The 26644-nt window shown below is 49.0% G+C and overlaps 1 protein-coding gene and 2 long non-coding RNA genes across 9 annotated transcripts in view; 1 reads left to right on the forward strand and 2 right to left on the reverse strand.

Moving 5' to 3' along the window:
* Positions 1-6844: 6844 nt before the first annotated feature.
* Positions 6845-18188, reverse strand: LOC134485178 (uncharacterized). Its single transcript, XR_015647500.1, has 4 exons — positions 18092-18188; positions 15079-15293; positions 11645-11811; positions 6845-6985 (listed from the first exon to the last, which is right to left on the reverse strand). It is a non-coding gene; the product is annotated as an uncharacterized LOC134485178 (long non-coding RNA).
* On the forward strand, positions 14266-16002 carry LOC103691239 (uncharacterized). Of its 3 annotated transcripts, XR_015647504.1 has the most exons (4): positions 14266-14430; positions 14530-14640; positions 14860-14991; positions 15506-16002. It is a non-coding gene; the product is annotated as an uncharacterized LOC103691239 (long non-coding RNA). The 3 variants fall into 3 exon arrangements; XR_015647502.1 differs by lacking the exon at positions 14530-14640; XR_015647505.1 differs by lacking the exon at positions 14530-14640 and having other exon boundaries at positions 14266-14351.
* Positions 18189-25345: 7157 nt separating the features above from the next.
* Rgs10 (regulator of G-protein signaling 10) overlaps positions 25346-26644 on the reverse strand; it is a 41347-nt gene continuing 40048 nt past the window's right edge. For 4 of the 5 annotated variants that reach the window (XM_087584757.1, XM_087584756.1, XM_087584758.1 and 1 more), the window contains one exon: positions 25352-25774. In XM_087584757.1, coding sequence (XP_087440883.1) covers position 25774 — 1 coding nt within the window. In that variant the 3' untranslated portion in view covers positions 25352-25773. 5 annotated transcript variants of the gene reach the window in all.

The raw sequence follows: 26644 nt of genomic DNA on the forward strand, positions 1-26644 counted from the left end.
TACAGAGATGAGGGAGCCTTATCCACCCTCGCTGGGTGCTAACATGGCCACCAGATTGTGACACCTTCATGAGGCCCCACAGATTTGCTGGGACATGTGATTTGATGGAAGTCACCTCTTTACATAGCTCTTTGGGTCCCCCTGAATCTCTCTGGAATGCAGCTGCTGGTTCCTGGGTGGTGTTTGCTAGTGGACTGGACTGAGAACAATGAATGTTGGACTCGCCCCCAAAGAACCACTTCTAAACAGATCCACTTCCCCGTGTCCTAATAACTTTTCCACCACCTCTGGTGGGTGCTGGGCTAGAGAAGAGGTTGAACCCTTATTAAAGTAGATTGAGAAAAATGTTTGCAACATTTGTTTGTCATGCAAACAGGAGGATCTAAGTTTAATTCCTAGAACCTCTGTGGAAAAGCTGGGCAGATGAAGTCGTCCATTTATAACCCTCATGATAAGGAGGCAGAGACAGATGGGTTCTCTGAGCAAGGTTTACCTTAGAGTTCATTGGCCAGCCAGACTAGCCTATTTGGTTAGCTACAGGCCAGTGAGTGAGAAATCCTGTCTCACAAAACAAGGTAAATAGCACTGACGACTGGCATCCAAAGTTGACCTCTGACCCCCAAAAGCACGTACATTGTGGATATACCCTTGTCCACACCAGCACACACCTGATTACACGATAAAGTGTCTATCAGTCTTTGGTACATGGGAAGCATTTCAGGCGAGCTCCTGACAAGCACTCGTTAAAGTCAGAGTGAGTTAAATCAATAAGCATTTGCTGTCTCACCACTCTGGAGACTGCAGCTTTGGGGGAAAGGCAGTGGAGGTCATGGAGAGAGCAGCAGTTCTGCAGCTTCAGGTGTTAGAAGGTTCTGAAGTACGGAGGAGGAGGCCTGGGTTGGTGGTCTTCATAAGCCAGGAAGCTGTCTCCTTCCCTGGGAAGACTGTGCCTGGCCAGGTGGAGGCCTTGGAAAGGGACATCTAGACTGAGGCAGAGGGGTCCCCTTCTTCTGGGAATTCTCACCATGGGGCTGGAGGAGGGGCCAGATCTTCCACCCCAGACCACGCTCTTGGAATTCAGGCTCAAGAAGGCTCAGGGAACGCTTCATTCAAGCGTTTTTGTTTTTTGTTTTCTTCTCTTGTGAGCTTATGAGGAAGTGCAAGCCCCAAACAGCCCTTTCCTCTGACCCTCCTAGGCTTGACAGTGAAGGCTCTATGAGTTGGAGCGAGGAAAGGGGGATCAACAAGAGAAAAGCATGCACCAGAGGATGATGGGTACCTCGCCCTGCACGCAGGAGCAAATCAGATGAATATCTCAGAGTTTGGCCAAATTCCATCCAAGCATCCTCACCAGAGAATTGACAAAACAGAGGGAGGCACTTCGAGCTGTGAGAAAACAAGACAAACGGGCAAATGAATGCAGGACAGGGCTGCTGGGCAAACGAATGCAGGTCGGGGCTGCTGGGCATTGCCCATCCATGCAACTCCTCAGATGCCATCCTGCAGGTTCTAAAGATGTCCCTCATAAACTGGAGAAGAGACATTTTTACAAACCCCATCCTGCAGCAAAATAGAGGTTGCACTTACAAACCTAACCCTGTTTTTAGTGGAAACACAGAGGGTTGTGTTGGACCTGCTTCTCCATTGCCTTTGAGCTCCAGCTGACCCTCATGCCACCCTCAGGCGGCCCTTATCACTGTGGCATGAGCCTTTTCTTCCACCACCTCAAGAGTTTGCCCAGAAAGCAAGTTAATAATAATCTTCTCATAGAATGACAGGAACTGGATATTAAGCTCGACCGTAAGATATTCAGAAACACAAATGTGTTTCTCTGAAAAAAAAAAAACTTCTCACACTGCATAGTGATGGGGGCTTTAAGTGACAGGGAGAAACCATGGACTCACTCACCTGCCCCGTGTGCCAGGCCCTGCCACAGTTTTTAACAACCAACAGTGATTTCATTTGGCCGGCCTTGTCCTGGGCTGGGTCACGTTCTCTCTTTCCTGTTGCTTGCTGATCCCTGGCTGGAAGGTGGAGGAAAGGGGGTAGCCTTTGCTTAGCATTGTTACATAAGGATCAGTTCTGAGCAGAGGATCCTGGGAAGTGGCACTCTTCATTCAGCATCCTCTGAGATAGATGCTCTCAGGTACCTCTGGTCCCTATACCAATGGTATAGAACTTTCGTGCCATTAGCAGCATCCTCCCATATGTATTAAATCCTCTCTGTCATGTCACCACACACATCAGAATGGTGCACATCAGAATGGCTGTGCTCTTTCGTTCATTGATTAGGGAAAGCAAGAAAAAAAAAGTCTGAACGTATTTAGGACAAACATAATTTTCAAATATTTTCACTCAGAACTATAGATGGTCTGCTGTCTTGTTGCATTTAAAAAGGTCCCCTGGGGCCAGGTGTGGTCATCCTGGACCTTTGGGAGCCGGAGTTGTCTAAGCTGTGTGGCAAGACCCTATCTTAAAGAAAACTAAAGTTTGCTTCCTAAGTTTGCATTCAGGCCCCTGGCTTATCAAAGCCTTGCTTTCTGGGAAATGTGGGACAGGAAGAAATTGCTCACTCACTTGTTGCCAAGAGGGAAATCTGAAAGAGGTATTGGAAATGTGGGCGGGTGAGGAACTTCCAGGGATTCCTCTGGGAAGAACGCCCTAACCCAGACCCTTCTGAAGGTGTCAGGATCTTGGATTCCATCAGAGGACAAAGACAGCTTAATGGAAAAACAACATCCAGCTGACAATGCAGCTAAGTGCTTGAAAAGTGGCCTGGGGCCACTCCCAGAAGAGGGCCAGTCTTAAGAGGAGTTGAGGTTTGACCTAAGGCCTCCATCCCCCAGCTGCTTCCTCAGCCTCCAAGAGGAACACACTTATTACAGATCCACCAGAGGGAGCCCGTTCCTGCCTCTTGCTGAGTAGTGGTCCATGATGTATTTGTTTTAGGATTTACTTGGGCTCTCACTTGAGGGCAGATCTGAGGTCTATCACATCTGGGAAGGCATGGAAGAGGGCAGCTTTATGGCCACAGGAAAGTGCAGCAGCTTGCTCACATCTGAGTGGGCAAGGAAGGGAAGAGTCCTCCCCCACTCCCACCTCTCATTTCCTTCCTAGTTTTGAGATGAGCCTTCGAGAAGCTGCCCAGTCTGGCCTTGACCTCACACTTGAGGCCTTGAACTTAGCCCACGTAAGATGCCTGGCCAGGCTCAGCACCTCGCTTCCCTTCAGTAGAGCAGTGCACTTGTTAGCCGTAACTAGTCAGTATCAGCACATTGCAATTCAGTGAAAGCCACAGTGTGCATCAGGGCTCACAGTTCTATGAGTTTGGACAAGTTTTGGCATGTATCCTCTACGACAGAATCTTATTAATGTTTCATTGCCCTAAAAATCCTACATTCTACATAGTCATCCTTCCCTGGCCCCCAGGACACTCTTTTCTAGAGAATTACTAGCACCTGATTTATTCTTTGAACGAGGTTGTCCTCTTCCTGGTTCCCTCATTAGTGAGCGTCATAAATGTTTAGCATGTTTACGTTTGTATGAAGCCTGCTGACTGAAAATGACACCTTCACAATGGGAGATATAAAGGGAAGAACAAGTGTCACCCTAGTGATGAGTCAATCGGAATTACACACACACACACACACACACACACACACACCCTACTGTGTGTATCCTCTACTAGAATGGTGGGAATGAAGCAGAGGAGAAGGAAGGAAGAGAGGAAGGAAGGAGATCCTCTGAAGAAGCTGACAATGGCAGATTGACAGGAGAAAATCTATTTCACATGCATGGGGAGTGCAGAGCAATTTCCCAGCATCCCAAGGAGGTTCAGATGTAGATGGTCTTCTTCCTAGAGAGGGGATGGACTCCAAGAGTAAAGAGTGAGTTGCAAGTGATTCTCTCGGAAGTGAGTGAGCCCGGAAGACTGACAATAGCTTGTGCACGGATGGCTGGATGAGTGCCTATGTCCTGAGAACAAGACCGGTGCTATGTGTGGATACATGGATGGAAGGGTGAGTGGGTGGATAGATCTGTTTTGTTCATGGCGTATGGACAGATGCATAGATGCATGGGGGAATGGATAGATTGGTAGATTAGTGCATGCGTGGATGCATGGGTGGTTGGATGCATGAATGCATGCATGTATGATGGGTGCAAATATATATGGGTGGATAATGGGTGTGGGGATAGATGGGTGGGTGGATGGATTAATAGAAGATGTGTTCACGCGTGGATGGATGGCTAGACAGATGGAGTTAGCAAGCATGAATGGACGGGACAGTGGATGTCACATGCGTGGCTGGATGACAGATGCATGGATAGATGAGTGTGTGGACAGATAGATGAATGGACAGTTCATGGATGAATGGATGGGTTGGTGGATGGATAGCTGTGGTCCTAGGAACAAGATATGCCCTATCCGCACCCACAGGGGGGACATGCTGTTACACAGGCAGAGCAGACTCTCCCTAGAAAATGTTAGAATGACATCTTATGACCATACAGGTGCACCGGCCCTGCAGTATCAGGGTGGGGGTGGTCAGTTAATTCTGGTCCACGTTCATGGTGTGGAAGCGTCTCTGTGTAGTCCTCTCCGTTGTGATAATGTGAGTACAGAGTGGGCATTCGGAGCTGCAGTGGGTGGAGCCACCTCAGTTCTACGCAAGTCCATTTATGCTCTGAGTATCTGGCAAAGCATTCAGCGGGGTTCCTTTAATCCTTCTGGAAAGTTACTGTGACTCAGGGAGCAGAGGAGCAGCCTTAGAACTGGGCTCAGTGTCCTCTCCGGAGGCCAAAGAACCTTGTGCACAGCCCTGAGCAGAGAGGAAGTCCCCCTTTTTTCTCTATTACTCTTTAAGATTACATTTTTTTGTTTTTTTAATTATGTTTACATGTGTGCATGTGTATGAGTATGTGCATGTACATGCAGGTGCCCATGGAATGTAGAAGAGGGTGTCATGCCTCCTGAAGCTGGAGTACCGACAGTTGTGAGCCTCTCAACCTGGGTGCTGGGAACTGAGCCCGGGTCATTCTGCAAGAGCAGTGCAGGCTCTTAGCCACTGAGCCATTTCTCCTTTTGAGACAGTCTCATGTAGCCCAGGCTGGCCTCAAACTCAATATGTAGTTGGGGATGACCTTGAATTTCTGATTCTTCTGCCTGCAACTCCCAAGTGCTGTGCCACACAGGACTGAGTTCATTGTCACCATGGAACTTTTCCCAAAATTGAACTGTACTTGCATATGTCAGCCTAAAATAAACTGCCTGGTATCTGACTCCAGACAGGCTACAGAGTTGCGTTGAACTGGATTTCCTTCTTGCCTCACGAGGATCATTACTCTGTAGGCTCTGGTGGTGACCCTCATGGGCTGGGATTTGAACCCCGGACCGTCTGTCTGTGAAGGACTGTTGTCTGTGTCTGTGTGGCACTGGTGTTGTTCTGTTGCCTCCTGTGCATGAGCAACAGCCCACATATTCTCTCCCTCTATGACTTCAGTGTCTTGGCAGTGTCTATCCCTGGCCTCCAGCTTCTCCTTACCTGTCTACCTTGCCCTGAACCTCGAAAGAGCATCTCACCTCTGAACTGAAGACTGAGTCATGGCTGCCTCCTGCCTGAACAACTCCTGACCTCACATGGCCACCTAGCTCTTCCATTGTCCGCCCCTACTGCCAATCACAGAGCTAATCCCGCATCCCACTCAGACCCCAATGGGGGTCAGGGACTGAGTAGATGGTAGAAGCTGAGGATGTACATGTACAAAGTGGGTTCTGTGCGAGAGTGAGAATTCCCATGGAAGCGAGGGCTGATGGACACAGTGCTTCTACTCGAGTCGAAAGCTTCCCCAAGCTCATGTCAGAGGGCTGCCAACCCATCCCCTAGAAGCTATGTTAGTGCCTCACTTCTGTGACAAAATATCTGATTAGGGGGAGATTTATTTTGGCTCCTAGTTTCAAAAGAGGTTTTAGCCCGTGGCTGGCTGGATGCGTTGCTTTGAGTCTGAGGTGAGGAAGGACATGATAAGGGAGGAGCAGGGGGAGGTGTGGTAGAGAAGGCTGCCAACATCTTGGCATCTAGGAAGCAGCGGGAGATAAGAAGGGGAAGAGGACAGACAAGACGTGACTTTCAGAGGCACACTCCTGGTGACCCATTTCCTCCAACCAGGGCCATTTCTCGAAGTTCCCAGTACCCCTTTAAGCTGAAGACCAAGCCCCAACACATGAACCTAGGGGTTCTAGTTTGCCTCTGTGTTGTGATAAAACACCCTGACCAAAAGCAACTTAAGGGGTGGTTTGTTTTAGTTTAAGGTTTCAGAAGGGATCCAGAATGGCTGCAGGCAGGAGCAGGAAGCTGTCCGAACCACATTGTCTTCCATACACAGGGGGTGGAGGGAGAGAGAGCGAGAGAGAGCAAGCAGGGAGAGGGGGAGGACTAGGAATCCTCCAAACCTGTCCCCAGAAGTGCAACTTCTCCAGCAAGGTTACACCTCTTAAATATTCGATATCCTCCCCCAAACAGCTGACCCCCCAGTCTAACTACGTAAGCCTAGTGGGGACATTTCTCATTCAAACCTACACAGGGGTCTGCACAGTCCCTGACGCTCCCCAGCACACTGATGGAAGGGGGCTCAGTACCAAATGGTGCCCACGGTGTTGCCAGCAGCACGTGGTATCTGTGCTTGCCCGAGGCTGGATCATCCTGCAGAGCAGTGGGCAGGTTCTCGACACAGGCATGTGGGTGCTTTGCTCCTGCCTCCCCCACACTCCCTGCTGCTCTCTGCAAGCCAGAAAGAAGGGTGTGGGGGCTGTAGGGACCAGCTGTAGGGACTCCTAAAAGCAAGCTTATTTTCATCATTATTTTTAAGTGTTTGATCAGTGTAATACATTGTAAGTCAAAAAGCACTACAGGTCTCGATTACTTTTCCGCCTCCTCGTCCAACTTGACAGCTTTTCCGGCACACGTTAGGCATCTGACATCCATTACTACAAGAGAAGGAATAAGTGTTGGTTTAAGCCACTAAATTTATTGTAGTTGGGGCTGGGGAGATGACTCAGTGGTTAAGAGCACTGGCTGCTCTTCCAGAGGTCCTGAGTTCAATTCCCAGCAACCACATGGTGACTCACAACCATCTGTAATGGGATCCAATGCCCTTTTCTGGTATTTCTGAAGAGAGCTACAGTGTACTTATATACATAAAATAAATAAAATTAAAAAAAATATGGTAGTTGTTAGAGCAGCTATAGGAAGTTAAAGCAATATTCCTTTGAGAAAAGATTGTGTTTTATAAGCTCAGTATTCTATCCCATGAGTCGTTGTGCGTCCCTTGGGATCTGTGGGGTGTCAGTAAAATTACACTCGAGAACCCCTGTCACTGTCCAGCAAACCAAGGCAAACACGGGGACCCTGCATGGCCCATTCTTTGAAAAGAAAGATCAGGGGCTTTCGGGCTGGGCCTTGGAGCCAAAGCAGCTAGTGGAGCAACAGGCTGTGTGACCCACTGGTTCCATGAACTGAGTGAGGCAAGCCCTCACCCAACATACACACACACACACACACACACACACACACACACACACACGGGCACGCCCACCAGGCTGGGCTGCCACCCTCAGAACAGCTACTATAATGGAAGCTGAGCTTTCTGGACTCACCATCTTGCTTCAGCTCTCTTCATGACTTCCACCATGTCTTGACAAAGTGCGAGGCCCTCACCAGACGTGGCTTGGACTTTCTTACTCTAAAACCATTCCCCTCGATAAGCTTTTCTTTATAGTTTACCCAGCTTTTGGTAGCAGTCACAAAGTAACTTGTCACAGTAACACAAAGCAGACCAAGGTCATTGCCTAAACTCCAGATCTCCTCACCTGTAACAGTTTTAACATTTGGTACACAGCGTCGAGCTCTATCTATGTCTTCCTCACTTACCTTTGTGTGACTTTGGACAGGTTTGGACAGGTTTCCTAATCTCTCTGAGTCTGGGTTCTCATCTGTCCAACTACTCTCATGGCTGCTGTCCCTTGTTCTGGTGTGAGAAACGTGGAGCCTTATGCATGTGTGTGGTAAGCGCCCTAGGCATAGGCAGCATTGATGCGGATATGGGGACCTTCAGCTCACCAAGGGAGGCTCCCAGGCTCTCCCTGGGGCCACCCACATAGTTCTGAGCCCAAAGAAGAGCCTTGCTGTGCATCTAGATGTGGAGGAGACTTGGAGAGACCACAGATCTGTCTTCCCATGAAGGATGTGCAAGGCCACCAGAGAAAATGCCACCATTAGCCAGTCATTTGCTTCCTCCGGGAATGCACCAGAAAGCATGCTTCCTATGCGTGGTACAGGTAACTGAACCAGAAGCGACCAGCATCCCTGAGAAATCACACTCCACTGCTAGTAGCCTCTGGGGAAGACATAGGAGTCTCTTTTTCCTGATAAGAACAGTAGTTCATACTCCAAACTACCCCTAGAGGGCATCATTCCCGCCTCCTCAGGCTAGTCTGGGAAGAACATGACCCAGAGGGATAGCTAAAGGAACTGGTCCTCAACATCTTTTTCCTCAGCTTGCTTGCACCTTTTTCTTCCCCATCACGGACTATGTGGCTGTCTCCCTGGGGCACTTGGAGTCTATGTCTTCCTCTCCTGATAAATTTCCCTTCAGAAGCCCCCTTCACCCAGAAATTTTTCTCTCTGAAAAGACATCCATTCCCTTGGCACATGTTAAGTTTCAGCCTTTAGGGAAGGTGGTCTGGGGACCCCGAGCCCAAGCCACAGAAACTGCTAGTGAATCCATCTGGAACTTCACTGCCACCGCTCTAACTCTGTTTGCCCATTTAGTGGATTTGCTTCTAAGACACACTGCATGGTGTTAGCATATGCTTCTAACAGCCACCAGCCCCCTCCCCTCTCCTCCACCGTGTCTTCCTTCAGGCCTGCAGGGTCTAAGGATGGAGGTCAGGCTTCTGCTCACTCTGTGTTTGGTGCACAGGCTCCTGTGAGAGCTTGAGTGTACAATGGGAAATGAAGTGTTTAGGTCTATGAGGATGCAGTACACAGGACACTTTTCTCATCATAGAATTATCCAGATGGGCTGGGTGCAAAGGTAGGATTGCTACCAAGTGAGCTTGAGGCCAGCCTGGGCTACATGAAACAGTGAAAAAAAAATCCTCCGATCAAACCTTTGAGCTTCGGCTGCCAAACTCATCCTTTTGCTCTGTAGCACACGCCCCTTCCTACAGAGGGTTTGACATCCATTATAGATTAAAACTCTTCTAGCAGGCACAACAGACACAGCAGGAAGGATGGCCACTGGACAGTCTACAAACAGCTAAGCACAACAGGAGAATGTGGAGGGCTGTACACTGGCAGCACCAGCCAACCTTAGAAACAAGCGCACTGAACTGGTGATCCAGGGAGCCTTGAGCAAAGTGGATACAAGACTGAAGTCTACATAGGTACAGAGGCACAGTGGAGAGGGGTACAGAATCTGGTGGCAGGTCTCTGCTGAGGCCCGGAGATGTGTGTCACATGACGTCTGTCCCTCAGCTACTGTCCAAAAGGGACAGTTAGATAGCCCACCCACCCAACCCCCCAGAGCTTGAGCCACTTAAAGGAAGCTTTGCCCATCTAATAGCATCTTGTGATCTCTTCCCAATACCAAAGAGAAAAAGGTCCAGTGAACTGGCTTGATCTCTAAGAAGCTGTGGCTTCCACAGCCTGAACTTGAGAAAAAACAACAGCACAGTAGAAGTCCTTTCCTTCCATTTCATAAAATCACTCAAAGAAAGCCTGCTTATTTCCCACCCTGATTCCTCACAGGATTCTGGGACATGAGACTGAGACTGAGTTCCCTACAACGTTTCTCAAAAAGAGTATTTGGTGTTTGCCTACCCACTTCATGCTGTTCTATCGCTCTGACTTCCTTGGTCCTTGACAGGGGTTCATATTAGGAGGCGTAACCTTTGAGCTGATCTCTTTCAGGTGAGTTTCCAAGTAAGTTGGTATTTTTTTTTCTTTTGCATCTAGACCCTAAACACTCCAGAATCGCACCTGCAACTTTTCCAAATCCATCCTTTCAACCGGCTGCAAGTTAAACCACAGAAGGCTTTGCTTCCTGGTTGCAACTCAGGCTGCCTTCTGCCTCACGGCTTCCATGCCACACCCGTCCTTGTCCTCCCATCATCCCTTCCTCTAACACAATCGAAGTTGAGAGCAGAACTTCCCAACAGCACCCTTCCTCGGCTCAGTCTTCACACCCCGGAGAGAATAAAGCCTGGACTGCCTCACCCTCCTCCCTCACGTCTGTGCCTGGAACGCCATCAGCGGCGACCATGCTGAGGCAGACAGACGGGACAGGTGTAATTAGCAGCGCGGTTTCTTTGTGCATGCAGAACAGAGAGCAGGATGCCACCACCCACACGACGCTTCGGCAGATGCACCATCACTCATACTCACAAACAACTCAACGGGGCTCTGAAAACAGCAACGACAAAGAAAAAAACCAGACTGACATTCAGCCCGAGTTCCAAAGTCGCTCGAGAGTTTCTCTGAGGATAGTGACACCGAACCAAATGCTAGCGGAGGAGGCCCAGTGCCCCCAGCACTGGAGCAGGGAATGATGGGAGGAGCACCAGCCGCCAGGTCAGAAAAAGGAAGCACAGACACTCAGGTTCCTTCAGCAGCTTCTCCCTTGGGGTTTTTCCCATGCAATCAGTGGCCTATGGCTCCCTGCGTGTTGGTCTCTGGTCGCAGTAGGTGTGGAAGGAGACAGAAGCGAAAGTATTTGTAACTTACAGAGAGGGCATCCCGCCACTAAAGGGGCAGATCAGTTGAACAAGACAGTGCTCCAACCCACACTCCACAGCAGGGGGCATCCACATCTGCGTAGCCCAGAAAATAGAGTAACTGTCAGAAAACCCAGGACCAGTCTAGCCCTGACAGCCAACAAGCATAGTCTCATGTATTCTACTGCCTGAGTCCCTGAAGAGCTAAATACCAAGTCCAGGGAATTCATTAGCAGTCTGTTCTCTTTCACCACAGCCCTTAACCAGGCAGGTGCCTGACATCTCCTTTAAAAAGATTTCTTTTATTTTTACTTATGTGGCTGTGTGTGTGTGCGCCACACACTCATATGTCAGTGCGTGTCTGTGATACACACACACACACACACACACACACACACACACACACACACACACGAGCATGCAGGTGCCACCAAGCCCAGTAGAGGGTGTCATGTCCCTTGGAGCTGGAGTTGCTGGCAATTGAGTCTCTGCGAGTGTTGGGAAATCAATTCCAGTCCTCTGCAAGTCCAGTAGGCACTTAATCACTGAGCCCTCTCTCTAGCCATGTCTACCTTTTTTTAAAATCCTACTTCTCGAGTAGTGGAGCTGAACTTGGCCTTTCTGGGTCATGCAGAATCTTTCCACTACAGTGAGGTAGGTAGAGTGGCTAGCAATGGGGGGCTTCAAAGGCTGCTGGTAACCAGGGAACCGGTTAATATTCATTATCCCCCTGCAATTGTTCTAAGTGATATGTAACTTTAATTTTTTTTCACATCTTATTTTTAATGATGGTTCTTAACCCTTTAACCTTCCTTGTAGCCCACCACCCACCAGAGGTAATGGATAAGAAAGGATATGGGGGAAGTGGACCTGTTTAGAAAGGTTCTTTGGAGCAACTCCCATCTGTGTTGTCTGGAAATCAGCAGATCAGTTCACAGGTCAGCAGGCAGTGGCAGCTCAGTCCACTCGCAGACACCTCATGGATACACCAGCAGTGCAGTTTAGTAGAGTCAAGTTAGCAACAGCAGTGACACGACCTAGCAGAGACAGCCATGCCTCAGCCTCAGCTTGAGTCAGCAGGAGGGACCAGCAGGAACACTGGGAGAATTCTCAACTCTTCTTCTCTCAGGGAAGTAAAGATCAGCGAAGACAAGAGACCCACAAGCACAGCTAGCCAAGCTCTGTCTCCCTCACACCATCAAGTCCTATTTATTCCCTCCAAATATCCCGTGTCCTCCATGTCCCTGCCTCAGCACCTGCACAGTCAACCTGAGTCCTTGGAAGAGGTGTCAAACTGCAGCATACCACCAGAAGTTTCTCTCTAGAGAGCCCTGACAAACACAAGTCAACTACACAGTGAAAGGCAGAGCAATACCTGCATGTTGTCAGTACAGAACCCTTCATCACGTGTCCTTCCACGTGCTTGCTTTAGCAGAACATCCTTACTCCTGTGTCTGCTTCAGCGAAATGTTCCTTCACGAGTCTGCCTTAGCCTCTCACACCTGGGGCCACTCCAGCTAAATGTCCCTTCACGTGTTTGCCCCAGCAAAACACGAGACAATCGACTTTCCAATGAACCCTCAAGTTTCCACTTCAGTGATGCATCCATGAAGCTCTCCAGAGCCAGGGCTAAAATGTCCTGCCAGGACTGAAATAAATCAGGCCTTTGGGGAACTTCTTTCTTTTTATTTCTCTCTCTCTCTCTCTCTCTCTCTCTCTCTCTCTCTCTCCCTCCCTCCCTCCCTCCCTCCCTCCCTTCCTTTCTTCAGTTCCCCCATCTTGTTTCATTCTCTCATCTCCCTTTGCATGAAAATGAATATTTGGGTTTCCATCTTTTAAAACATTTATTATTTAATGTCATGTATATGGGTGTTATAGCCATATGTATATCTGTGCACCACATGCACACCTGTTGTTGTAGAGGCCGGAGGGGATACTAGATCTCCTAGGACTGATGTCATGTATATGGGTGTTATAGCCATATGTATACCTGTGCACCACATGCACACCTGTTGTTGTAGAGTCCGGAGGGGATACTAGATCTCCTAGGACTGGAGTTACAGATGGCTGTGACCCACCATGTGGATGTTGAAGATGGAGCCTGAATCCTCTGGAAGAGCAGCCAGTGCTCTTAACTGTTGACCCGTCTCTCGAGCCACCCCACTTCCTTTTCAGACAGGTTTCACATAGACCAGGTTAGCATAAAATACAGTATGTAGCGGAGGCTGCTCTTGGCCTCTGAACCTCCCCCTTGTAACTCCCAAATACTAAAATCACAAGCATGTACCGTATGCCTCATCTGTACCCGGCTAAAGTTCAAACCCAGGGTCTTGTGTGAGCTAGGAAAGCACACAGACTGGGCTACACCCCCAGCCCTGAGTTCCTGTCTTTCTTGAAAGCATCTTCCAAAACATAAGCCACCTCTTAGAGTGGGAGATGCTGCCGGGTTCTGCTTGTCTAATCTCAGGTGAGGTCTGGAGCCTTTGGGATGATGGACAAGTGGTGGCCCAGCCCTGCATGGGTGCTCAGGATAGCTGGGACATGTTGCCCCTTGAAACTGAGCATTTGACTTCCCCTAGGTAACCATCATGAAAGGATCCTTGCCTCCCTGCCCCTAACCTTTCCTGCCTTCCTGCCTTCACCCCTACTCCCAATGGAGACGTCGGAGGGCCCAGGAGACAAAGAAATAGTATCGCCACCATGCCTCATACAGGACGCGTCCTTTAAACTTGACCACACTTTGACAATGTCTTTGCAGACTGAAGGCTGAAGCTACTGTGGGCACAAGTTTTGGGAAAGAGCTGCAGCTGAGGGCCTGAAGATATCGGGGGTCACACTCTGGGCCACAGCACAACTCTGCAGTCACAAGCCACCTGGGGAAGTGATGCAGCTCTCTGCCTGGCATCGCTGTGAGCGAGACGAGGGGGCTGCTCGAAGCCCTCACCAGATGCTTTCAGTTGCAGTGCAAATGTGGGTGTCGGGTGGAGTTCATACAAATAGATTATCGTTCATTGTTAAGGAATAATAAAGCTAGAAAAGCTCCAACATTCCTATTCACAATTTGAATAATTCACCAAAGAAATACTGGTATTTCAGTTAAAAAGAAAAAGAAAAGACAAGACAAAGCAGCCCCAAGTTGTTCCTACCTAATGAGATTGGGCAAAAAAATAACCTCTTTAAGTGTGGAGGTGGGAGAGGGTGGCCACATAGTGACAACTTTATCCCATCTCCCTGGAAAACTGCAGTAACACCATTAGATCCACCCCGGCTTCAGTCAGCTCTGATTTGACACACATCCCCCAAACACTCCAGGCTGAGCCTAGAGCCTCCCGCATGGGAGGAGGACAGGCTCCCACTGAGCTGTGTCTCAGCAAGACAGGTCCTATCCCTGTCCTCTACTGGGCTGCAGGAAGGACTCAAGGACAGGCCTGGGCTTGTTCAACGCTGGCAGCACTTCTGGGGCTTTGTGGCTGTCCCATGATGTCTCGGCCAGAACACATTCCAGACAGCAAGTTAGCAAAGAACAGCCCAGCTTCTGCGGTCCCTGCTGGCTGACGAGGAGCAGACCTTGTCCCAGGTCTTCCCCAGTTTTCTTCCCTAGAGTCAATTCTGTCAACCTAGAGGGATTGTCCTAGCACAGAACGGGGACAGGAGAGGTGAGATGACTTTAAAGGTTTGGGGTTAGGGGCTGGGAAAGTGGCTCAGTCAGTAAGATGCTTTCCATGCCACTGCGGAGACCTGTGTTTGATCCTCAGAACCCACAGACAAACTGGACACCGATGTGAGTACGTATAATCCCAGCCCGAGGGAAGAGGAGACTGGAGAGACCCTGATTCAGAAAGCAAGGTGGAAAGGGACAAAGGAAGGTACCCAGAAAACAACGCTGACCCCCCATAGATGCAGTCACATCTACAACATCTACACACACATACTAGCACACATGCACTGGGTGGGGGGTGTAGGAGAAAGAGAGAGAGAGAGAGAGAGAGAGAGAGAGAGAGAGAGAGAGATCATAGATGCTTGCCTTGACATTCTAATGGCCTCTCCTTTTCCCACAAAACTTCTGTGTTACTGTATGTTTACAGGAAAGGACCAGGACATGAACACCGGGCCTCCTGACCAAGAAAGAGGCAGTGGATCTATGATGACTAGCCCTGCTTGTCAACTTGACTACATCTGGAATTAACTAAAACCCAAGCGGCTGATACATCAGTGGGGTATATATATATATTTTTTCCTTAATTAATCACTTGAAGTGGGCAGACCCACTTTTAATCCGGGTATTTTGGGGTGGAAAAATTCACCTTTAATCCAAATCTTTGAGGTGAGAAGATCCACCTTTAATCCGGGCCACGCCTTCTGCTGGCATAGAGGACACGGAAGAAGGAAGCTCACCGTGTGCCTGCTTGTTCTTGCCCTTGCTCTCTTGTTGTTGGCCAGTCCATTTTGTCACTGGCATTAGCCCTACATTCCTTTAGCCGGAGTCAGATCTTTGAAAAGTTGGATTTTCATCATGTTGCTGTGATTAAAAAGAATCGCAACACAAAAAGTGCGTTACATTTATGTATGAAATTGTCACAATGAAATCTATTAGTCTGCATAATTAAAATCCATTAGTCTGCTTAATTAAAATGCTGTAATAATAAAAAAGAGGATATGAAACAGGAAATTAGCCGGTGGTATCAATCTGGTTCTGAGTTTTGAAACTATTGGTTTTTTTTTTTTTTTTAGATAATTCATCTATTCAAGAAAATTACTCCAGCCAGCAGGAGTAGAAAGGATTCAATTTTAGCCTCTTGTCTCTGACGTTTAAGAAATAATAACTGTAATTTCAGGAAGACACCCAAAGCAAAGTGAAGATTTAAATTTTTATTACTTTATTTATTATGTGTGCACCTGAATGTCAGGGGGTGGTGCCCAGGTCACGGTGCCATGGTACACGCGTGGAGGTCAGAGTGTAGCTTCTCTCCTTCCACCGTGAGGGACCTGGGGATCCGACTCAGATGACAGCGTGGCGGCAAGCACCTTTACTAGCTGAGTCATCTCTTTGGCTCAAGATAAGAATTTAAGTGTTTACTTTACGGGTCGAGTAATGGGTTAGAGAAAAGTTTAATATCTCAACTATTTTAAACCTTTAAGCTTCTGTGTACCCAGCCAGTCATTTCTTGATCTTTGTTAATGAAGCTTTAGGCTCAGGCAGTTTATTGGGAAATAAAATTTAAAACAAACTTTCAGTTCTTTTAAGTTCGGTTCAACTTGCACTGAAACAAGACTTCTGCTGGGTGTGGTGATATAAGCCTGTAATCTCACTTGTAAGCAGTTGGAAGACTGAGGCAGGAGGACTGTCATGAGTTCAAGGCCAGTGTGGGTTAAGACTCAGTACCAAGAAGCAACAAGAAAGTCCCACAAAATGCTGTGTCCACACATTAAAATGAAAGCAAGCATTAATGAAACGAGTGTCCCACCGATGGCCTTTTGGGAATATGGGGGGGTCTTTGAGAGTGGAAGACCCCAAACGGGGTGAAATCAAAAGCAAAAACATGAGTTGAGGGAATCTCAGCACATCAGAGCCTCTTCTCCTGCTCCGACAGCCCTGGGCTTGTGGATCAGCTGATCATCTAGACTGAGCCTTCCGCTCTGCCATATTCGGTTGCCAGGTCAGTGGCCCTGGTCATGTAGCATGAACCTGGCCTGTCTTTGAAAGTTAGTACAAAAACCTTCACAACCAGACCTGAGAAAGGAACCTCCCAGAGTATCCTCTGGTATAAAAGAATCCACTCAGAATGGTGACCAGGGCCTGGGAGGGTCTTCTCTAAGCAAAAACTTCCTTTGCCTGGAGCGAAGTGGCCCTCTCCTTCCATGGCTCACTATCGCCCCCATGAGGTAGAGCTGTGAACTGCAGGAACATCCTGCAATCTTTGCAGTGTGTGTGTGTGTGTGTGTGTGTGTGTGTGTGTGTGTGTGTGTGTGCAGGTGCCTTCTATCACTCACCACCTTGTTTTTTGAGACAGGGCCTCTCACTGAACCTGAAGCTCACTAATTGGCTAGACTGGCTGACTGTCAAGCCCCAGGGATTCCTCCTGTCTGTCCCTCCGCAGCACTGGGATTATAGCTCTCCTATGAAGCTTTCCTTCATGTAAGTTCTGGGGACCCAACTCAGGTGTTCATGCTTAAGTAGCAAACGCTGCACCCACTGAGCCATCTCCCATGTCATGAAACCTTTCTGCTTGCCAGATGGCACAGATCCGCCAGGGCCTCCCTCCTCTTCTTCCTTCAGATGCAGAGTCTCCCTAGTTACTTCCCCTGTAGCCCTTCGAGCCCCTCACACTCTCTTGCCTCCAGCCAGCCACTCTGCTTAATACGGAAGCTGGCTTCGAGTTAGAAACTGAGCTATGTCCCAGTCGCCGGGGTCTCTCCCTCTCGCTCTCCCTTCCCTACCTGCTCCTTGTCTGGGCATCCTCTGGGCCTCCACAGATCCCGCTCTGAAGATTAGGACACTAACCATTTGAACAACATGTAGAGCCAGCTCTGGCCCTGGGTTGCTTCCTGTGGCTACTCAAACGTCACCAGGAGTAACTTGTGTTAGGACTGGGCAGGTGACAGTGAAAAGAGTGCCAATCTAGAACTCAGACAAGGAGACTCTGTCCTTCCTGTGTGGCCTCAGGCAGACCAGACAACCTCTGTAGCTGCATGACTCCCCAGTACACTGATATTAAGGCCCTGTGTACCCTGCACCATGCCTTGCACTTGACATGCGCTCTTGAGTGCATGAGTCTTGTGCAATGCTGGAACCTGAACCCTTGTGTCCCTCCAAAGGTCTTTTGTTGGAACCACAGACCCAGTGTGATCTGGTCCAGAGGGGTAGCCCTTAGAACTTAAGTCATGGGGGTTCTGATCTAAGAATGGAATTGATGCCCTTACAAAAGGGGTCTGAGGGAGTGGGCTTTCCCTGTCAGCATATGGGAGCATGGTAAAGAGGCATTCTATATGAGGAACTGCCATCATACTTGTCAGTGCCTTGATCTTGGACTTCCAGCCTCCAGATGTGAGTTCCTGTCGTCTAACAATCTGCCTGGGGTGTTTTGTTCTAGGAGCCCAAATAGATTAAAGCACAGGATCCCATGGTTTAACCATCTAACAAGAGAGGAAACAGGTGGGGCTGGGGATTTAGCTCAGTGGTAGAGCGCTTACCTAGGAAGCGCAAGGCCCTGGGTTCGGTCCCCAGCTCCGAAAAAAAGAACCAAAAAAAAAAAAAAAAAAAAAAGAGAGAGAGAGAGAGAGAGAGAGGAAACAGGCTTACGAGGATGTGTGACTCACCCAAGGTCACACAGCTAGAGAGCCGTAGAGCTCGGGGTTAGACTTTAGACAGCGGAACATCACAGCACAGATGAATCAGAATCCTCACATCACCAGAATTCTCAATATTAAAGAGATCGTGACATCAGCAATAATGCTGGTGATGACAGTGACGACGGTGGTGGTGGTGGTGATGATGATGATATGGTGGCACAGGCCGGTGGTGATCATGATGGTGATGACAAGGTGATGCTGGCAATGATAATTGATAGATTATCTACTAAGACTCTGGGGAAATTTGTCAACTTAGTAAAAGTGTACACATAGTTTGGTGTCTCAGTGTCATGACCTTGTTCACCTAGGAAATTGAAGAAAGTCCTTCCTCCAAGAGGGAAGGACAGGATGGCCCTCCTGCAATGCCAGAGTCTTGCCTCTGTCCTCTGTCTCCATCTGTAAGTGCAGACAGTTAGAAGGCAGCCGAGGCACTCTGCTGTCCCCTCTGTCTTAAGAGGGAGAGGGGGGTGACAAATGGACCAAGTGACACGTATTTGCACAGCCACCCTTCCTCTGGAGGCCATAGAGCAGCCGGTTATTTTCCTGGGAAACAACTCTATCCAGCAGACATCTGTTACTCTGAGGCGATCTGTATGCCATAACAGTTTAAAAAACAGGGTTTCGATGCTTAAATAAGAAGAAAACAGTTTGCCTACGTTGCAAAACAGTAATACAAACTGAGCTAGAATTAACCCAAGGGAAACATTTATCTTCTATCTCATCTCCAAACAAGACTTCGGGGGAATAGTGTGTAATTATGTTTATTGGCATGGGAAGGCATTCACTGTATATCACTAAGGGGGGAAAACACTGTTTGTAAACATGGAGCTAGACTTTTGGAAGGGGCATTGGCTCTGCCCCAGGGCAGAGGCTGGGATCCCTCTATGTGCCCTGAAAACCAAAAGGAAGCTAGGACCAAGACTGTGTGTCCTACAGCCTTTTCCTTGAGAAACAGAACACATTTCCAGTTTCATGTGTGTGTGTGTGTGTGTGTGTGTGTGTGTGTGTGTGTGTGTGTGTGTACATGTGTGTGTAAGTCAGAAGAAACAGGAATTTTTTTCATGTGTATACATGTGTGCACATGTGTGTGGAAGCCAGAGGTCAACTTTGGACATTCTTCAGGTGCCATCAACCATATTTTTTTGCACAGGGTCTGTCGCTGGCTTGGGATTCAACAAGTAGGCTAGGACTGGCTGGCTGGTGAGCTCTGGAAACTCATGTCTCCATCTCCCAGCATTAGGATTCCAAGTGTGCATTGGCACCTGGCTTTTTGATGTGAATTCTGGGGGTCAGATTCAGGTTTTCACACTTGAAGGGCAAGCAAGCACTTAGAAAACTGAACCATCTCTCCAGCTTCCAGAGACATGTTTTCTAAGTAGACCAACCCAAGCTTTGCCTAAGCCGGAAGCTGGCCTAGTTTGGTGCAAAGAAACGTCTTGAATTGCCACGTCTTGAAGACCTAATTCTGATTCTGGTGCTCCTGGATTCAGTTCTAGAGACCCGTGAGGATCCGTTCCCCACAGAGCCCAGGAGAACACAGCTTCTGTGGTGTGGCGTCGCCTGTGATGTGGGTGGAGAGAGTGTGGAGGTGCGACCTTCTGGGCCGCTAATCTGCAGTTATGCCAGTGACATGGGCTATGAATAGGACCAATTGAAATTTTAGAGCCAAGCCCCTCCTGCACTCGTACTCAGCCCAGAGAGTGTTCCGAAGGGCTTTCTCTGTGACCAGTGTCACACAGTGAGCTGACCACTGGGTTCACCAGGAAAGAGACCCTCCATGCCCCTGGGAAGACAGAACTGGAAAAAGTAAAAGTAAGCCAGGAGAAGCCCAAAGTAAAGGGGTGATTCAAGGCTCTCCCAGGAGCTAGCAGTCAGCCTGAGGCTTGATGCATGAGAAGAACTCGGTCTCCAAGGTCAAGAGGTGGGTACCCTTAGCAAAGGAAGGCATCATGCAAAGGCTGTCAAAGTAGCATGTGGTGCCGGCTGGCACATCCGACGCAACCAAGAGACTTGGAAGGATGAGCCTTGGGGATTGCAGGAGGGAAAGTACAAGTGAACTCTCTGGTCTTGCAGTCCCAAGGTCACAGTTATGACCTTCGTTTTCATTCTGAAGAGGAGGAGGAAGGGGAGGAAGAGGAGGAGGGAGAGGAGGAAGAGGGGGAGAAAGAAGAGGAGGAGAAAGAAGAGGAGGGAGGAAAGAAAGAGAAGAAAGAGGAGGAGGGGGAACATTAAGGAGACTTAAGCAGGGTCAGTAAGCACATCTGGCCAAGTTTGTGTTTCTAACAAAACGGGGGTTTGAGGAAGCTAGAGCAGCCACTGGTCAGGAACAAAGCCGCTTGATCAGGACCACACCAATGGAGACAGAAGCATGGTGTAGCACTGTGAATCTGGAAGAGGAGTCAAGAAGACTTGGGCTGTCCAAGCATGAAGACACATGCGGATCCCTGGCACCCACATAAAAGTCAGATGTGGTGGCTACACCTGTGACCCTAGAGCTGGGGAAGCAGGAACAAAAACCGATAAGGAAGGGAGCAACTGAGGCAGAGTGGAATTCTGACCTCTCCCAGGCATGCACACCTCCATACATACGTCACACATGAACACACAAGCATGTACAAAGAAAACAAAAGCTGGAGATGACTCGGTGACATATGAGACACCATGTGACGTGCCACATGCTGAGGTGAGGCAAGCTCGACTACCCAGTCACCTCCATCCTTTGGCTTTGTGAGGATCTGAAAATGGCTGCCTTTCTGGGTGGCCGCAGCCTTGGGACTACCCTTCCAGCCCAGCCCTCAGCACAGTTACCACCTGCACTGCCCTCATCCAGAGTCTCCCCCAAAAGGGACCCAAGCTTTCCATGTGACACTGGACTCACAGGGTGGGCGGGACGGCTATGAGAGGTCACAGTATCTCCCCAAGGGTTAGGGTCCATCTCAGCATCCGAGTTCCTTTGTCCCCTTGCTAGCTATCAGCCTCATTGCAGTGCTCACCGCCCCGTGCAGAGAGAGAGACAATTAAAAACGAACCCCCTGGAAGCTAACGGTATGAGACCACGCAGCACATAAATGGTGATCCGCAGGCCGAACGAAAGTAAATAGTAAGGGATGTGAATCTGGACTGTGCTCTGTGCTCGCCTGACAGTTTGCAAAGCGGATAAACAAAAGTGTTCCCCACGTGGCAGAGTGGAGCCTGGGAGCTGGCAATCAATTAATCAGTTTCTAGCTCTGTGACACGTGACAGGATGCATGTCCCTGTCCCTGTCGGCACAACTGTGGGGAGACCCTTTGCTCTGCCTCATCTGAGGCGGAAATGGAAAGCTCTCCCCAAGAAGGACAGAGCTATTATGTGTCTGGAGTGCCTCATCTCCGCCTAACACCTCCAGTACCACCTAGCCTGTGAGTCTCGGGGCTGAGTACAATCGGCCAGTCATGTCCCGTCATCTTTGGGGCCAGTTGCGTCACTGACCAGCTGCCTCCACTCTTTTCTCCCGTGGCTTCCTCATTGTATCCATTATTTGACCCAGGATGTATGTAGTAGGTGCTCATTACATTCCTGTTGGGTGAGAAATGCGCCTGCTTGCCAAAAGGCCAGCATTCACCCCGGCCCAGCTCTGCAAAGGTTCTGTTCAGTTGAGGGGATGGGCCAAAAGGGAGCTGGGTCAGAAGTGCCTTTACCCCCAGATTCTGCCCCATGGGTGTGTATGTGTAGCGATTTGCCACTCCACTTGATGTTCTTGCCCCAAATCTCTTTGGGGAGGAGGTTAAGAGAAGGAAGCTCCAGTGGTTCCTGTCACTATTCGAAAGGAGTCTGTGCTGGGAAGCTGCAGCAGGAGAGTGAGACGGCTCTGCAGGAGAGAGTGTGCCCTGCAAGCCTGATACCACCTGAGCTCAATTCCTGGGACCCACGTGGTGGGAGGCAGAGACCACCTATGGCAAGCTGTCCTCTGATCTATATATGTGTGCCATCATGTACACACACACACACACACACACACACACACACACACACACACACACAATTAATTTTACAGTAAAGAAAAGACAGATAGTACAGAAGCCCGAGGGAGGAAACCACCATGGCTTACTCTCAGAAAGCCAGGCAAGGCAGTGGAGGGCTAGGGAAGAGGGGTGAGTGGCCAGGAAGTCAGAGAAAAACTCCGCCTGGCCGGTGTTCTCTGCAGGTGGGAAACGGAGAGGAGGGTGCACACTGGGAACAACGAGCCAGCAGGTGACAGGCGCATGTGCGTGGTCTGAGACAAAGCAGCAGGGAAGAGAGAGAGCCTGTGCGCCACCAGAGATGATGCCATTCACTGCCTGAGGCATCAGCATAGCAAGATTTTAAACAGATGCCCAGGCAAAGGCAGCAAAATGTACCCAGGGCCTGCAGGCTGAGGGCGGACGTCTCTGGAGACCGTTGTACTAAGCATGTCTTTTTAGCCTGCTGTTGTGATATCTGGGACCTTAATGACCTTAGACTGTTCCTCCCAGAGCTAACCAGTTTCTGGGCCATAAGCAACTGGATTGTCTCCTTCGTGCACAAAGCAGCCATGTTGGAGCACACCAACTACACTAAACCACCTATGTCATGCTCTCTCATCTACCCATCCTCAGAAGTGCCCCAGGATAACTGGGGACAGTCTCATATCTGGAGCCTAGTAAAAATATGCAGATTGACCAATCCCAAACACCCTGGGCTGGCTTGCCCTGCCCTTCCACAACCCTCCTTGTCCTGCCTCCAGATGGCACCCTGGTGCAGCCATGACTGTGCACCCCTCCTCTTAGGAACTGTGTGCAACCAAGTCTCCAGTCGCAACTGTCTTCTGGCTTGTTGGCCTCGCTAGACCTTAATAAGAAGAACTACATCTACAGATCTCAATGGTGTGTGAACTGTCACCATTGTTTATCCACCGGCCCCCTTCAGTATTAGCATCTAACAATCCACAGTTTAAATACTAATCAGATAGATGGATGGGTGGACAGACAGATGGATGATGGGTCAGTAAATGGAGTGATGGCAGGTGGGTGGGGAAGGGGTGGGGGAGTGGGTGGATGTTGGATGGATAGATGAAGGGTGGGCAGGTGGGATGGGGGAAATGGACTGAACAGACAAACATAAAGATCAAAGTGAGGGGTGGATAGAAGCATTTCTTGGGCTTCATGGATCCTCTGCCTTTCAGTCTCATTGCAACTGCTTCTTCAGGCACAGAATTCTGTATGTACCTAAGTTTGGTGTAAATTCTGGTGGTCCAGAAGTAGGGAGAGAGGATGTGAGGGAGGGCGCTCTTTTACTTCTTCATATGGACAGCCTGTTGGCTCCCTTTGGTTATATTCCTCTTATTCCGATCAGTGTCTTCTAAAATAGTCTCTGAACCCAGTGGTGAGAAGGGAAAGGTCAGTGTGAGGCCTCCAGATACCCTGGTCACTGCCTATGGTGGGCTTTGGAAACTGCTGGCCTGGAACCTTGCATCCTCAGTGATGCAGAGGCTCCATTCGCACAGCCCCCCACCAGCCAAGCAAAGGAGGAGCTGGAGGACCTGCACCGTTGTCTTTCACTCTTTATGACAGTAACTATATGGCTCTGGTAACAGGGCCCTCGGGTGTCTCTCAGTGTCTTCAGTCCCAGGTTCCAGAGCTAAGCAGAGAGACACCCCCAGGAGGCATGTGCCTGAGGGATGCACAATGGCCTGGGCTCGTGATTGCCAGCAGATGCTCAGTGGCTGCTCCACCCTCATCATAGGATCGCTCACCAAAGGCCATTCTTCCTCCAAGACCAAGAGGAAAGGGCAGGAAGCAGCCAACAGATTAAGGAGTCCAGACAGGGCAAGTTCACCAGAGGGTCCTCATCAGGGCATACTGCTAATGACTTACCAGAGATGTTGGGCCACCATAATTCCTTTGGGTTTTGTATTTTTGAATATTTAGTTTTTATTTTTAAAGATTTGTTTTTATTTTATATGTATGAGTGTTTTGCCTGCCTTGATATAATGAGCTCCATGCGCCTGCAGTTCCCACAGAGGCCAGAAGAGGGCATTACATCCCTTGCAACTGGAGTTTATGAACCGTTGTGAGCTGCCTTGTGGATGTTGGGAATGGAACCCAGGTCCTTTGGAAGAGCAGCAAATGTTTTAAACCACTGAGCTGTCTCTCTTGACTGTTTTGTGAAACAGGTTTTCACTATGTATCCCTGGCTAGCCTGAACTTTATATGTAAGTCAGGCTGGCCTTGAACTCACCAAGATCCACCTATCTTTGCTTCCCAAGAGCTTTGCTCCCAACATGCTTGACCACTATAATTTTAAAATGTACCTCACCTTGCCTCTCAAGTATCCTGGTTTACGTGATAGGTCACATAGTTACCTCAAGGGTGGGAGATTTTGCAGATGACAAAGCTTGAGTCAGGAGGCCAGTAAGCAAGGGAGGCTTGTTGTTTTGTACAAATGAGAGTCAGCAAACATCCTGGGGACAGCCTAGAAGCAGTGTCAAGCCCAGCCAGTGGTGTGGATACTCGGGAGCTCAGCCTGATCTGGGACTTCAATAGGTTCCACTATAATGGAAGAGTGCCCTAGCGTGGCTGCAACCCATTGGTCACTCTCAGTCTCTACCCAGCTGCATCAGGCGTCTTTATATGTAGACCAGGCTAGCCTGGAACCTGAACATATGTAGACAGCACTTTTTTCCCCTCCCTGGAATTTCAAGCCAGAGCTCACAAATGGAGAAAGGCAGGAGTAGGAGGTATGGGGTGGATTGGTCCCTCGGTGGATGAAGGAAAAGGGGACATCCCGCCAATACCACCTTCAGCACTTATCTTGTGCTGAGGTCCCAGCAGACACCACCCTGAGCAGCCATCACCCATGAACAATTTCTCTTTTGATTTCTCCGTGGCTCAGACAGTGTTTCTGTGGAGATGATCTTTAAATGTGTGTTGCTTGAAATGCCACAGATTAAGGGCCCAGGACCCCTACATGAGAAATAACAGCCTTTTGTTAACATGGTCATTTGACCCCTAGATCATTAGCAGCTGTCAGAGATTTGCTTCGGACAGTACGAAACTTCTCTCAGAACTACTTAACCTCAAAACGACCCTCAAAACAATACCCACCACCCCTGCGATTGTCAGACCAATTTGTCAGGCAACTCATTGGCCAAGAGGGTCTGTGGACACGCACAGCCCGGGCAGGAAGGGCAGGGGGAAGGTTTACAAAGTAGAGATGGCTAAAGGCTTCCCCTGTAGCTTCACGAGAACTTTAATCAAGATTAAAAGGCTCTGAGTGTCCAGCGCTGGAGGACTCTCATGTGTTTTGTGAACTGAAACTTTAAATCTACTTTTGTTTTTAATGGAGGATTAGCCATCATGCAGAAGTTACTGGTCAAACAGTTAATAAAATACACATATTCTGAGGGAAGGTCTTGCACACTCCAGTCCTCAAACACAACAAAGCAATGACATCCTGCACACAGTCTGAGAGTCCATCCCTCTGCTCCATGGGGGTGAAGGGCTCAGCTTATGTGTTGTAGATTCTGGAAGCTCGCTTAGCTGCAGTTTGAGCGTCCGGAGGATCCTCTTCCTCTTCCTCAGTCCGCCGGTGCTTCAGAAACAAGTCAGACTTCAAGAAGCGGCTGTAGCTGTCATACTTCATGAGATTGAAGATCTAAAGAGGAAAGAGAAGAGTCTGATGGCTTACACCAACACAGACCATAAATTACCCTACCATGGACCGAAGAATCACACACACACACACACACACACACACACACAAACACACAAACACACACAAACGTGCATGCGTTCATGCACATGTATGCACATACATGCATGCACATGCACACCCACACACATGCACACTAATCCGTGCTAGTGTAGGATCCGAGAGATAGCTTAGCAAGTAATAAAAGTGCTTGCCGCTCAAGCCTGACAACCTGAGTTCGAGCCCCAGAACCCGCAGTAGAGAGAGAATTGACTCCCAGAAGTTGTCCTCTAGCCTCCTCCCACATGCCGTGGCATGCACCTGCCCACACTGACAGACACATCACGTGTGCACACACAGATAATAACAATAATGAGAACGACAATAACAATACTTGGTGTAGGGCTGTTCTGGACAAGGCAGACCTACTGTACGCTATTATTGATCATTGTGTAATAGTCTCAATGGACGCGATAGATTAGATAATCACAAGTACAGATGCATCTTGTTTTCCCACAGAAATCTCGATGCACACAGCCTGAAGCATACCTTTGCCTCAAATGGCCCTTTAAGAATCTTCTCTGGCTGCGTGTTGTGGCACAAGCCAGTGATTCCAGCACTCGGGAGTTCAAGTTCAGCCTTAGCTACATAGTGAATGTGAGTCCAGACTGAGCTACATGAGACCTTGCCTCAAAATAAAAATCTTTTTAAAACCTAATGTTTCAACTCAGTCAGGCAGATCTAGTGAGGTAGAGGTCAGCCTGGTCTACAGAGTGAATTCTAGGACAGCCAGGGCTACAGAGAGGAACCCTGTCTGGAGAATAAATAAATTAA

The sequence above is a fragment of the Rattus norvegicus genome, chromosome 1 (genome assembly GCF_021556685.1).
Source record: "Rattus norvegicus strain SHRSP/BbbUtx chromosome 1, alternate assembly SHRSP_T2T, whole genome shotgun sequence".
NCBI lineage: Eukaryota > Metazoa > Chordata > Mammalia > Rodentia > Muridae > Rattus > Rattus norvegicus.